Source organism: Daucus carota, chromosome 3 (genome assembly GCF_001625215.2).
Source record: "Daucus carota subsp. sativus chromosome 3, DH1 v3.0, whole genome shotgun sequence".
Lineage (NCBI taxonomy): Eukaryota > Viridiplantae > Streptophyta > Magnoliopsida > Apiales > Apiaceae > Daucus > Daucus carota.
In genome coordinates this window covers 43,391,354-43,405,284 of record NC_030383.2, presented here as the reverse complement: position 1 = coordinate 43,405,284, position 13,931 = coordinate 43,391,354, and the positions used below count along the sequence as shown (strand labels likewise).

The 13,931-nt window shown below is 30.1% G+C and overlaps 1 protein-coding gene across 1 annotated transcript; it reads right to left on the bottom strand.

Moving 5' to 3' along the window:
* Nucleotides 1–8,251: 8,251 nt before the first annotated feature.
* On the bottom strand, nucleotides 8,252–11,122 carry LOC108214639 (tubulin alpha chain). Its single transcript, XM_017386762.2, has 4 exons — nucleotides 10,851–11,122; nucleotides 9,619–9,853; nucleotides 9,158–9,528; nucleotides 8,252–9,077 (listed from the first exon to the last, which is right to left on the bottom strand). The coding sequence occupies exons 1-4, from the start codon at nucleotides 10,941–10,943 to the stop codon at nucleotides 8,421–8,423; spliced, it is 1,356 nt and encodes a 451-aa protein (XP_017242251.1). The 5' UTR covers nucleotides 10,944–11,122; the 3' UTR covers nucleotides 8,252–8,420.
* Between the last annotated feature and the right edge of the window lie 2,809 nt (nucleotides 11,123–13,931).

The following is a 13,931-nucleotide window of genomic DNA, read 5'->3' as shown; positions in this document are numbered from 1 at the left end:
CAACGGAAATTATGACGACGCGGACTATATAAATCTTTGAATTTAGAAACAGAAATAATTATAAACTTAACCTGATTATACGTATTATAAAACTTCCATCCATTCCTTAATTATAGAATTAAGGTGAATATGTTGAGAAATAATTAGCCTTAAAGTAATACATCAATAAAGGAATACATATGTAGTCATAATTCAGTTACATTACTAAAACTATACATATGCTATAATTATTGCCCATTGAAAATTGATAATAAGAGGATATACATCATAAATATCTACAATGGAATAGATTCTGCATTGATTTTATAACGGAATAGATTTTTCGTTAGTATCATTAATATAACCAAATATTTAATATAATAATATTTCGTGTTTGGAATAAAAATTTATATCTTCATGGATCTATGATCAAATCATTATTTGTATAGTTAAAATAATAAAAAAATATTCGTTAGTTGTTTCTAAAATATTTATAAAAGACATAAAAATAGTAATGACTATAAAATTAAAATTTCTTGGCGATGCCTCGAATCTTAAATAAAATAACAAAAAATATAATAAATTATATGTAAAAATTTTATTGTTAAGTTATTTAAATGAAAATTTGCTCATTTATGAAAAATTTATTTAAATAAAAATATACTCGTAGCATTTTGGCCCTTGCTACGCGCACGAGTATGATTTTTTGTTTTTTTTATCTAGTTGAACTATACATCTTTTATTAACAAACAGTATAATATGAGATATAAGTTATGAAAGGCAACGTATGTAAGAGTCAAAATACTCGAGTTATGTTATTGACGATCAGTACGTTGTAGATGTTAAAGATAATATATACAAATATCGATTGAAAAAAAATAAACTCATGCAACAGAAATTATGAGAACGCGGACTATATAAATCTTTGTATTTAGAACATAAATAATTATAAACACTTAACCTGATTATGCGTATTATAATTCTTCCATCCATACTTCATTATAAAATTAAGGTGAATATGCAAATGATAGAGTATTCTCCCTTCCTTAATAAAAATTGATAAATAAGTTAAGAAATAATTAACCTTAAGGTAATACATCAATAAAAGAATACATATGTAGTCATAATTCAGTTACATTACTAAAATTATATGCTACGATTATTGCCTGTAATGAAAATTGATAATAAGAAGAGATATACGCGATAAACATCTATAATGGAATAGATTCTGTATTGATTTTATACCGGAATAGATTTTTAATTAGTGTCATTAATATAAATAAATATTTAATATAATAATAATAATTCATGTTTGGAATAAAAATTTATAACTTTATGGATCTATTATCGAATCATTATTTGTATAGTTAAATAATCAAAAATATTAGGTAATATGTTCCAAAATATTTATAAAAGATATGAAAATAGTAATGATTGTATAATTAAAATTTCTTGGCGTCGTCTAAAGGCGACGCCTCGAATGTTAAATAAAATAACAAAAAATATAATAAACTATATGTAAAATTTTTATTGTGAAATTATTTAAATGAAAATATGCTCATTTATGAAATTTTTATTTAAATAAAAATATACTCGTAGCATTTTGGCCCGTGCTACGCACACGGATATAATTTTTTGTTTTTTAATCTAGTTAAACTATACATTTTTTATTAATAAACAGTATGATATAAGATATAAGTTATGAAAGACAACGTATGTAAGAGTCAAAATACTCGAGTTATGTTATTGACGATCAGTGCGTTGTAGATGTTAAGCATAATATATACGAATGTCGATTGAAAAAAAATAAAATCACGCAACAAAAATTATAATGACGCGGACGATATAAATCTTTGTGTTTAGAAACATAAATGATTATAAACTTAACCTGATTATGCGTATCATAAAGCTTCAATCCATACCTTAATTATAAAATTAAGGTGAATATGCAAATGATAGAGTTTCCTCTCTTCCTTAAAAAAATTGATAAATAGGTTAAGAAATAAATAACTTTAAGGTAATACATCAATAAAGAAATACATATGTAGTCATCATTCAGCTAGATTACTACAATTATATGCTACGATTATTGCTTATATTGAAAATTGATAATAAAAAGATATACGTGATAAATATTTATAATGGAATAGATTCTGTATTGATTTTATAACGGAATAGATTTTTAATTAGTATCATTAATATAATCAAATATTTAATAAAATAATAATATTTCATGTTTGGAATAAAAATTTATAACTTTATGGATCTATTATCAAATCATTATCTGTATTGTTAAATAATCAAAAATATCAGGTATTATTTTCTAAAATATTTATAAAAGACACCAAAATAATAACGACTATAGAATTAAAATTTCTCGGCGTCGCCTAACGGCGACTCCTCGAATCTTAAATAAAATAACAAAAAATTATAGTACACTGTATGTAAAAAATTTTATTGTCAAGTTATTTAAATAAAAATATGCTCCTTTATCAAATTTTTATTTCAATAAAAATATGCTCATAGCATTTTGGCCCGTGCTATGCACACGGGTATGATTTTTTGATTTTTTTATGTAGTTAAACTATACATTTTTTTATTGACAAACGGTATGATATGAGATATAAGTTCAGAAAGGCAGCGTAGGTAACGGTCAAAATACCCGAGTTATGTTATTGGCCATCAATACGCTGTAGATGTTAAAGGTAATATATACGAATGTCGAATGAAAAAAATAAAGTCACACAACAGAAATTATAACGACGTGTACTATATAAATTTTTGTATTTTGAAACATAAATAACAATAAACTTAACCCAGTTATGCAAGTTATAAAGCTTCCTTCCATTCCTTAATTATAAAATTATAGTGAATATGCTGCTGATAGAGTTTCCTCCCGTCCTTAATAAAAATTGATAAATATTTATAACGGGATATATTTTTCATTAATATCATTAATATAATCAAATATTTGATATAATAATAGTATTTCATGTTTGGAATAAAAATCTATAAGTTTATGGATATATTATTAAATCATTATTTGTATAGTTAAAATAATAATAAAATATTAAGTAATTTTTATCTAAAATATTTATAAAAAACATGAAAATAGTAATGATTATATAATTAAAGTTTCTCGGTGTCATCTAGCGGCGATGCCTCATACCTTAAATAAAATAGCAAAAAATAATAATAAACTGTATGCAAAGAATTTTATTGTTAAGTTATTTGAATAAAACGATGCTCACCTATCAAATTTTAATTCAAATAAAAAAATGCTCATAGCATTTTAGCCCGTGCTACGTACACAGATAGGATTTTTTTGTTTTTTTTTCCAGTTAAGCTATACATTTTTTTATTAACAAACAGTATGATATGAGATATAAGTTATGAAAGACAACGTAATAGATTTTTCATTAGTATCATTAATTAAAGTGAATATGCTGATGATAGAGTTTCCTCCCGTCCTTAGTAAAAATTGATAAACATGTTAAAAAATAATTAACCTTGAAGGAATAATCAATAAAGAAATACATGTGTGATTTAAAAAGAAAAAAGAAATACATATGTAGTCATAATTGAGTTACATTACCAAAATTATATGCTACAATTATTGTCTATATTAGAAATTGACAATAAGAATATATACGTCATAAATATCAATAATGGAATAGATTCTGTATCGATTTTATAATGGAACAGATTTTTCATTAGTATCATTAATATAACCAAATTTACAAATAAGGAAAACCAAAGGTAATACATCTGACCTTTATCATCTAACATCAGTGGCCTCCCTCCTCTCCTCCTCTCATCCAGGGTTTGTGCATTTTCAAGTAAATCAAGGGGCTTCCACTGGTTTTCTCCGGTGGAAAGCCCCAACCCCTTCATTTTTTCTTTATTCTCGTTAATTTCTTTCAATAAAACCCAATCTTTTGGGTGTTTGTGTGTCTCTCCTCTTGGAGTGTGTGTCTTGTCTCTCCTTTTGGAGTGTTTTGTTATGTTTTTGTCTGGTTGTGATTGGGTTCATTTGGTGTTGGATCTATTGAAAACGAGTTTATTGATATTTTTGGTGATCTGCAAAGACTGTATTGATTCTGAGACGGTGGTGATTATTGCAAGAGCTCACCTTTCACAATCAAATATTGTTCATTCTTCACGGGGTTACACTTTCGGCATGTCTATAGCTGGTATCCGGCATGTAGATAGCTGGGGTGCCTTCGGCATGTCTATAGCTGGTGTCCGGCATGTAGATAGCTGTGGTGCCGTTTCTCCAATCTCAATTCATACGATTGTTGTTTTTGAACATTGGGCTAACAATGGGTTTTACTTGATACGATCAATTGCGATGGTACTATTTCCAGAGATGTTGGTGCAGTTTGGATCATTTGGGATGTCTTTGATTTCGTTTTTAGTTTCAAGAATTTTTAAATTCTATGTGTTAAACGATCAGGAAACATATCATCTAATTGTTTTTAGTATGTTATTTGTTTTACCACCTGGTTGTATCGGCAGTTGGGGATTTGTCCCGGCTGTATTATATTCAAGTTAATGAAATCTTCTTGCATTTGTCAAAAAAAAAATATAACCAAATTTTAATATAATAATAATAATTTATGTTTGGAATAAAAATTTATAAGTTTATGGATCTATTATTAAATCATTAATTGTATAGTTAAAATAATTAAAAAATAAATTTTTTTCAAAAATATTTATAAAAGACATGGAAATAGTAATGACTATATAATTAAAATTTCTCGTTGTCGCCTAATGGTAACACCTCGTATCTTGAATAGAATAACAAAAAATTATAATAAACCGCATGTAAAAAATTTTATTGTTAATTTATTTAAATAAATATATGCTCATTTATTACCACATGAAAATTATTTAAGCATTTTGGCCCGTGCTACACACACAGGTATGAAAAGAAAATGCTCTATTAATAATGAAATTATAACAAAAATTCTTGATCTGGAAATTGAATGTAATGAACATGAAAACTGTATAAATTAAACGAAAAAGTATTGTTGTAGTAATAAATGTCAAAATCTGTGGAAATCAAATGAAGTTTGACTTCCTATTCGCATATAAGCTATTACAGTCCAGATTCATGTATCGAAAATTTGTAAAACCGAGTGTATGAATACTTCCTTATATATCAAGAGCTGAAATTATGGAATGAGAAAAGACTCCATTAATTTGAATTTATAACAAAAAGTTTTGATTTGAAAATTAAATATAGTGTATATGTAAACCACCACATTTTATACAAAAATGGATTGTAATAATAAATGCCAAAATTATTGAAAATCAAATAAAATTTGACTATTTTTCCTTATTTACATATAAGTTATAGCAGGCTAGATTCATGTATCTGAAAATTTTAAAAGTCTAATATATAGAAACTTCTTTATCAAGAGTTAAAATTGTGAAGTGAAAAAAATACTCCATTAATCGGAAATTAAAACAAAAAGTCCATCTGAAAATTGAATATAGTAAATATGAAAACTGCACAAATTATACGAAAAAGTTTTGTAATATTAAATGCTAAAAAAAGTGGAAATCAAATTATGTTTGACTACGTTTCCTTTTTTGTTATGAATTATAGCAGTCTATATCCATGTATCAGAAAATATTCAAAAATAATAATTAATATATAAAAATATCAAAAGTCTTGATTTGAAAATTAAATGTATTGAATATGGAAACCAATATATATTATACAAAAAAGGATTGTAATAATAACGGCCAAAATCAGTTAAATAAAATAAAATTCGACTATTTTTCCTTATTTACATATGGGTTATAGCATGATAGACTCATATATCCAAAAATTTAAAAGGTCAAATATATAAAAACTTTCTTATCAAGATCTAAAATTATGGAGTGAAAAAAAACTCTATTAATTTGAAATTATAACAAAAAGTCTTGATTTGAAAATTTAAATATAATGAACGTGGAAACCACAAACATTAAATGTAAATGGTATTTTAGTAATTAATGTCAACATCAATGAAAATCAAATAAAGTTTGACTTCCCTATTTGCATATGAGCGAGCTATAACAGTCTAGATCTATGTATCCGAATATTTAAAAATCTAATATATAAAAACTTTCTTATCGAGAGCTAAAATTGTGAAGTGAAAAAGTACTCCATTAATTTGAAATTATAACAAAAGGTCTAGATTTGAAAATTGAATATAGTGAATATGGAAACCACTATATATTATACAAAAAAGAATTAATGCCAAAATCATCGAAAATCAAATATATTTTGACAACATTTCCTTATACACATATGAGTTATGGTAGGCTAGATTCATGTATCTGGACGGAAATTGGGTTGTATTCATTCTCGGTGTCTCTTGTCAAAATACAATGACACGCCATAAGAAGTAAACAAAAAGCCTTGATCAGATGTTGAGAAAAAGTGAATATAAATCTTCACACGGTGAGCATCCGATAGTGGCCTGGACGAATCATCTCTTTTCAGCAGCTGCAAAGAAAACTCAATCATAAAAAAAGGATCAATAAATGCATTAGTGGACATATATGCATCATAATCACTATCAATACGAAAGGAAATTATGCAAAAATAATGTCAAAAAAATTAATTACAAAATATCATGTCATCTATACAATATAAAAAACTTAAAAACTGGAACAAAAATACAAAAAAATAGAACATACACCAATGCTAAGCTACAATCCCATATGTGGAGGTCGTATACTTTCAAAAAAGGCCTTTCCAGCTTTCCAAACTTTCACCCAATAACTACCTTAATCCAATATTAGGTGAATCATATGAGCTCCACACATGAGAATACCTATTAATTAATAACAGACACAAACTTATTACAAATTGTTGTATATCACACTAATGATTCTACATGAAGACGTTAACGACAATACGATCGCGTCCAAGACTTTTGAGGAACCAAGACCAAGAGTACTGTATCTTGAAAATGAATGCGTATGAAAACTTTACTCTAGTGCGGAAATCAATTACCTGATGCATGTGCTTTCTTTTGATTCTTGGAAATTGTCTCAACACTTTTACCACGATCCACGTCCATTTCTTTTCACACCTGCAGAAACAAAATTTTACGATTATAATCGAGGATTTCGATACTGCAACATTATCATCGAAAGGATTGCAAAACCTGTTGACGACGTTGAATCCGTCTTCATGCTAAAAAAACACGACCACCGTTATCACTGCAATATAAAATAAATGTTACTACCATACACTCTACAAATCGAGAGAGAAAAAAATGATCAAATGATTACAGATGCAAGTAGATAATAAGAATTTCGAATTTTAAATAAAAAATAGCAGAGAGAGCATAATGGAGGAGGAAGAGATTGATTTAGATAAATAAGCACGGATTTGTTATGATTAATTATCATGTTTGAATTTGAAATCAATTAGACGTAGTAATGAGTGTCATGATTGGAGGAACCGAATTCAATACCTTTTTCAAACTCTCATATGGTTGGAAGATGCTATGAGATCCAAAAAGCTCAATGAGTGGCTTGATCAATGGAACAGCAATAAATGCCACGCTCCTGATATGGCAGGAACTTGCTGCATGCCCAGTGGAAATCGGGTGGGTCGCATAAAAACCCGGAATATTCTTTCATAGTGTTAAGTTGAATGAGAAAGCTGCCGGGTCGATCCGAAGCTTAATGGGTTGATCCAAGAGAAAGTGAAATTACCAAAGCAGCCTTAAAAAATGACTCATGCTTTAAGAATTATATAGATATATTAATAATGCTACAAAGAATTGATATAATGCTAATAATCAAAACCGAACTTAACTTTAGTGGTAAAAAAATATCCAAACCTAACATCAATGAGTAAAATAAAAAAAATTATAGTTAAGAGGTAAATTTCTAAACACACAATAAGTTGAATGACAAAAAAAATCTATTTTCCCTATTTTTATAAACATCAAAAATTTAAAATTAATCAGAAATTTTAAAATAAATCCGACGTGTTCCTTGATAATTATAGTTGGGATGTCGTATAGTTTATCTCTAAAAGATGGATTATAAGCGAAACCGCATCATTGTCTTCTCAAACAAATTCTAAGCCTGTTCCGAATATACATGCACAGTTCACAGTTGTGCCGACTTATGTTGTCCATATTCTAAAGTCTAAACACATTCAGAGTCACAGACGGCCGAAGTATCAGATTAATTGATGCATTAATTTCAATACACCAAGCAATTCTTTCAATATATAAAGAAACAAATTCCAATCTGGTGTAACAGAAACATCAACCATTAAAAGAAGTCTTCACGCCACATAAATTTGGTGAACAGAAACAGCAAACATAGAGAACAGCATAAAGAGTTGTTGCAAATAAAACAAGGCCATGCGTAATGCAAAAGCAAAATAGAAATCAACTGTCCACGCAACTCCTTATCTTCTAGTAATCTTCTCCTTCATCTTCATCATCCCCCTCAGCAGACTCTGCACCAACCTCCTCATAGTCCTTCTCAAGGGCAGCAAGATCCTCACGGGCTTCAGAGAACTCACCTTCTTCCATTCCCTCACCAACATACCAGTGAACGAAAGCCCTCTTTGAGTACATGAGGTCAAATTTGGTGTCTATACGTGAGAAAACCTCTGCAACACTGGTCGAATTTGAGATCATGCACACAGCTCTCTGTACTTTGGCAAGATCACCACCTGGGACAACAGTTGGGGCCTGATAGTTGATACCACACTTGAAACCAGTTGGGCACCAGTCAACAAACTGAATGGTGCGCTTGGTCTTGATGGTACCAACAGCGGCATTCACATCCTTAGGCACCACATCACCTCGGTACATCAGACAGCAAGCCATGTATTTCCCATGGCGAGGATCACACTTCGCCATCATAGAAGAGGGCTCAAATGCACTGTTAGTGATCTCTGCAACTGATAGCTGTTCATGATAGGCCTTCTCAGCGGAGATAACAGGGGCATAAGAAGAAAGCATGAAGTGGATCCTTGGGTATGGCACCAGATTGGTCTGGAACTCAGTCACATCAACATTCAAGGCTCCATCAAACCTTAAAGAAGCGGTCAAGGAGGAAATGACCTGGAACATGTAAATATATAGTCAGGAATATAATCTCACTGGGTTAACAAATGATTTGCTAAATAAGCGCTCATCAGTACCTGAGAAACCAAACGATTGAGGTTGGTATAAGTGGGGCGTTCAATGTCAAGGGACCGCTTGCAAATATCATATATGGCCTCATTATCCAACAGCACAGAAACATCAGTGTGCTCCAAGAGTGAATGGGTCGAGAGCACACTGTTGTAAGGCTCCACAACAGAGGTTGAGATCTGTGGTGAGGGATAAACAGTGAATCCAAGTTTTGATTTCTTGCCATAGTCCACAGACAGACGCTCCAAAAGAAGGGAACCCAGACCAGAACCAGTGCCTCCACCAACAGCATTAAATACAAGGAAACCCTGGAGACCAGTGCAGTTGTCAGCAAGCTTCCGGATACGATCCAGGCAAAGATCAACTATCTCCTTTCCAACTGAATGAATAGAATTGAATTAGCAAAATGGGGAAAAAAAACAGATATTCCTATATTCTAGATAAGCGAAACCAGCTGCAGTTCACATACTGGTATAGTGTCCACGAGCAAAGTTGTTAGCTGCATCTTCTTTGCCACTAATCAGCTGTTCAGGATGAAAGAGTTGACGATATGTTCCAGTCCTCACTTCATCGATGACAGTGGGCTCAAGATCCACAAAGATTGCACGAGGTACATGCTTTCCAGCACCAGTTTCGCTAAAGAAAGTGTTGAAAGCATCATCCCCTCCACCGACAGTTTTGTCACTTGGCATTTGGCCATCAGGCTGTCAAAGACAATCATATTGAACAAATATGAGAAAAAAAAATCTCAACATTATCCATTGAATTAAACAAAGCTATACGGATAGGCTTGAAGTATATTCAGGGCCATTTAATAACATTAACACTCATAAAATTCAGTTACATTAACTACAACACCACACACACACACACCAGTCATGTGATGTACACAATAGATTAAATTAACAAATGGAATGAATTCAGCAATAAAAACAATAGATCCACTTGTATGATACTAAAATTATTCATTGATACTATAGGGTTGCTCATAATAACGAAATCAAGCTGAGCATAATAGGTACCTAGAGCATCACATATTAAAATTGATTATCATTTACGAAACCTAGATCATAGCTTCTACCTTCATGTTAACATCAAACTGCACATAACGACACTATAAAAACATAAAGTAATTAAGTAAACATATAGCTGCAGTATCTTTGATGATAATCAATTAACAAGATTCATTAACCTCATATAGAGTAGCACATTAAAAGTAAATCTCTACGACACTGAAGCAATAGCTATATACAACACAAGTCAAATAAGTATACACACATCAATCAAGTTACAGAAACAATAAATTCAATTATAACTCAACTAAATTAAACGACTAAAACTTTTGTCAAAAAAAAAATTAAACGACTAAAACTACAGATCTATGAATCTATCTAATATGACACTTAATCAGCGATCAAAAGACAATCGTGAATACAAAATAAATTCGAAAATTATAAGACTGCAGATATACAAATCGTACACGCAAAATGAACTACAAAACCTAGTCGATATATCAATTTGATCAACACAATAAGCTAATAACAAATTTATAACATATAGAAAGGAGTTAAAAATACAGATCTAGCAGAAATGACAATTCGCTTATATCGATATCTATAGATGCAAACTAGAATCGGTTAAATTATAACAGAATTGATGGAATATATAAATGAATAAAGATAAATTAAGGAAGAATCGGACCTGAATGCCGTGCTCGAGGCAGTAAAGTTCCCAGCAAGCGTTACCGATCTGGATACCGGCCTGACCGATGTGAACTGAAATGCACTCTCTCATTCTCGACGAGATCTAAAACAAACAGACGAGAGAGATTGGAGAAAAGAGAGAGAGAAAGAAGAGAGAGTTGTTATTGAGAACGTTTATTAAGACGCCTCAATTTTTGAAAGCCTGTTTCTCAACTCTGCCTCGCTTCGCCTTATATAGGAGCCTGCATTTTTTAGGTCTTTTTTACAGATCTGAAAATATACTCACCAGCTGTTTTAACCCTGGTTAAGTTAATTAATTAATTTTATATGTTTTGGCCAGCTATTTTTCCTAAATTTAACCAGGGTAAGAGCCAAGAGGTTAGCTCGTATAGTCGTATATCATTTTAAATTTCAAATTACGTACATGACGTTTTCGTTTTCATCGTTTTCCAAATAGTATCTGCTGTTCGAAATCCGTCTGTCCCTTCCATTTCTTTATACTTTTCTTTCTTTTTAGTGTCTCATCCAATTCTTTACTTTTCAAAAATTACCCAAAATAGTCAATAAGTCTCACCACTTCTTCATTTTTCTTTCCTTTTCACACTACTTTTACTCCACTATCTTCTTTTAATACATTAAAAATCAATAGGTCTCACCCCTTCATCCACTTTTCTTTCTCTTTTCCACTACTTTATACATATTAACTTCGTAAAAATATGTGTGAATAGTTCTGTGTTCCGTAAATACATTATTTAATAATAAAATGAATAGAAATTATTGTATTATTACGAGATTCTTGTTCTTGTTAATTTATGATTAATATATAAAGATAAGTGTAAACTCTCATTAAAAAATTAACAATAAATATGTTAATAAATATGTTTTTCAGTTTTTCTGTGGTGTGCCCATAGACACAGAATAAGCACCAACTCTTATGAGTTTGATGCATTTTTATTGGTCATGTATGATGACTCCTTGCATCAAGTCTATCAATTAAAATTCACTAAGCTCAGCAAATTAGTGTATATTATGTGCTCATGAGCACACACTAAAAAGACCATACGTTTTTAATAATATTTCAATAACCTTAGTTGTGTAGCATGGATAAGAATTATTGTATTATTACGGAGTACTAATTATTTTGTCACAGCTGGTTTTAAGTGATACTCCCTCTGTTTTGAAATATAAATCGTTTGACTTTTTGGCACATACTTTAACGTCTTTTGACCGTGTAGTTAAATTGATTATTTTTGAAATTTTCTTTTTTTGAATAAAAAATATATGATTAATATTTTAATTTAAAAAAGAAAATTTTAAAAATAATAATTTTAACTAAGCGGTCAAAAGACTTAAAAATATGTGCCAAAAAATTAAGCGACTGATATTTTAAAACGGAGAGAGTACAAGCCCAGCATCTACTACACTATTCCGTCAAATGGCATTATAAGAATTATAAATGTTATATAGTACAAACACATAAAAATTATTTATAGATAATTGTATTTAAATATGTATTCCAATATATAATATTTTTAGTGTCGTAGTCGTAATAAATGCTGTATTTTTGACATTCATAATTTTTTTCTGAATTTTAATGAAATACATTATTTTCAATTTGAGCTATTAAACAAAAAACCCAACTAACTTGTCATTTTTTTGCCAAAAAACCTATAAACCTTTTTTTCACCAATAACCCCAATAAACTTTACTAAATTTTTGAAAAACATTTAACTAGAGTTACTTATAACTGATGTAGACTAACCATGATCATCACATATCCAATGTGGCAAATTGATTACAATTAATCAAAAAAAATAACTGAAAAATATATGAGCACCACTAAAAGTCTAAAAACAGCATTAAGATGGTTGATCAGCAGCTCATTAAGACAGGAAAGTACTAGGCTCTCATTCAAACAATGAACAGGTTGAGAATTGCTCTGCCGCTATAATTATTCCGACTAAAGGCTCGGGTCAGGCATTTCATCCTCCTCGTTTCTACTTGGTTGTCTTTCAATGTAGAAATATGTATCTTGTGGTGTATAATAATGTGTGAAATCCTTACTTAACTACTCGAGCATAAACAATTAACCAAGCTTAAAGTGCAGCCGTGCAACACATCAAGCAGCAGAATGGGAACTCTGAATTGAGTAAGACATATTTTAACCACTTAGCACAAACAATCCACCAAAATACAAACAAATTACCCAACCATATCCTCTCTCCAATCAACAGTCCTGAGCAACGTTAAACAAACATGCTTAAAACTCTATAAAAATTAGTCGTGTGAGACACCCCAACCAAACCTGTAAACTCGGGAAAACATAAAATGTTGTTCAATCTCCTTAATTTTGTATTGAATGGAGTCAGAAATAACACCCCAATCTGCTAATCTTTTCACACACCCTCCGATTACGTCGAAATGATAACCCCATTAATTTATTTCGAACATCAACCTCAGCCTTTACAATAATATGCCAATATCACACATCTTAACTTGTTGTCATTTTGTTTTTTAAATCTAAACTAACAAATATCATATTATAAATTATTCCTATTAATGACTAGGCGCTATGTGTGGCACACACGTGTATAAAAAGATACAAATCATGGAAAGATACATGACAAGTCACATTGGTAGATTTAACCATGATTTATTTTGTATTTATTTTTATACTTTTAATAAAGTTTACGGGGGTTGTTAAAGAAAAAAGAAGTTTAAAGATTTTTTGGCAAAAATTTGACAAGTTAATTGAGTTTTTTTAATTAATAACTCTTTGAATTTTGAATTAGGGAACACAAGTTCTTAGAAAATCGGTGTTTTGTTCTTTCTTAATTTAAAACATCATAGTATAGCTATATTTAAATTCATACTATCTGAATAGAACTCAAATAAATCTTGAACTCTGAAACACAAGTACAACAACAATAAATAAGAGTTTAATTTATTTCCCAGGGACAATATAATTAAATTCGTTTCACTTGCTGTCCGGCTGATTGGGCTGCACATGATAACGAATAGGACTGCTGAGCGGAAGACTTGATCCATGTGATAATGGGCCAGGATATGGCTATTTATG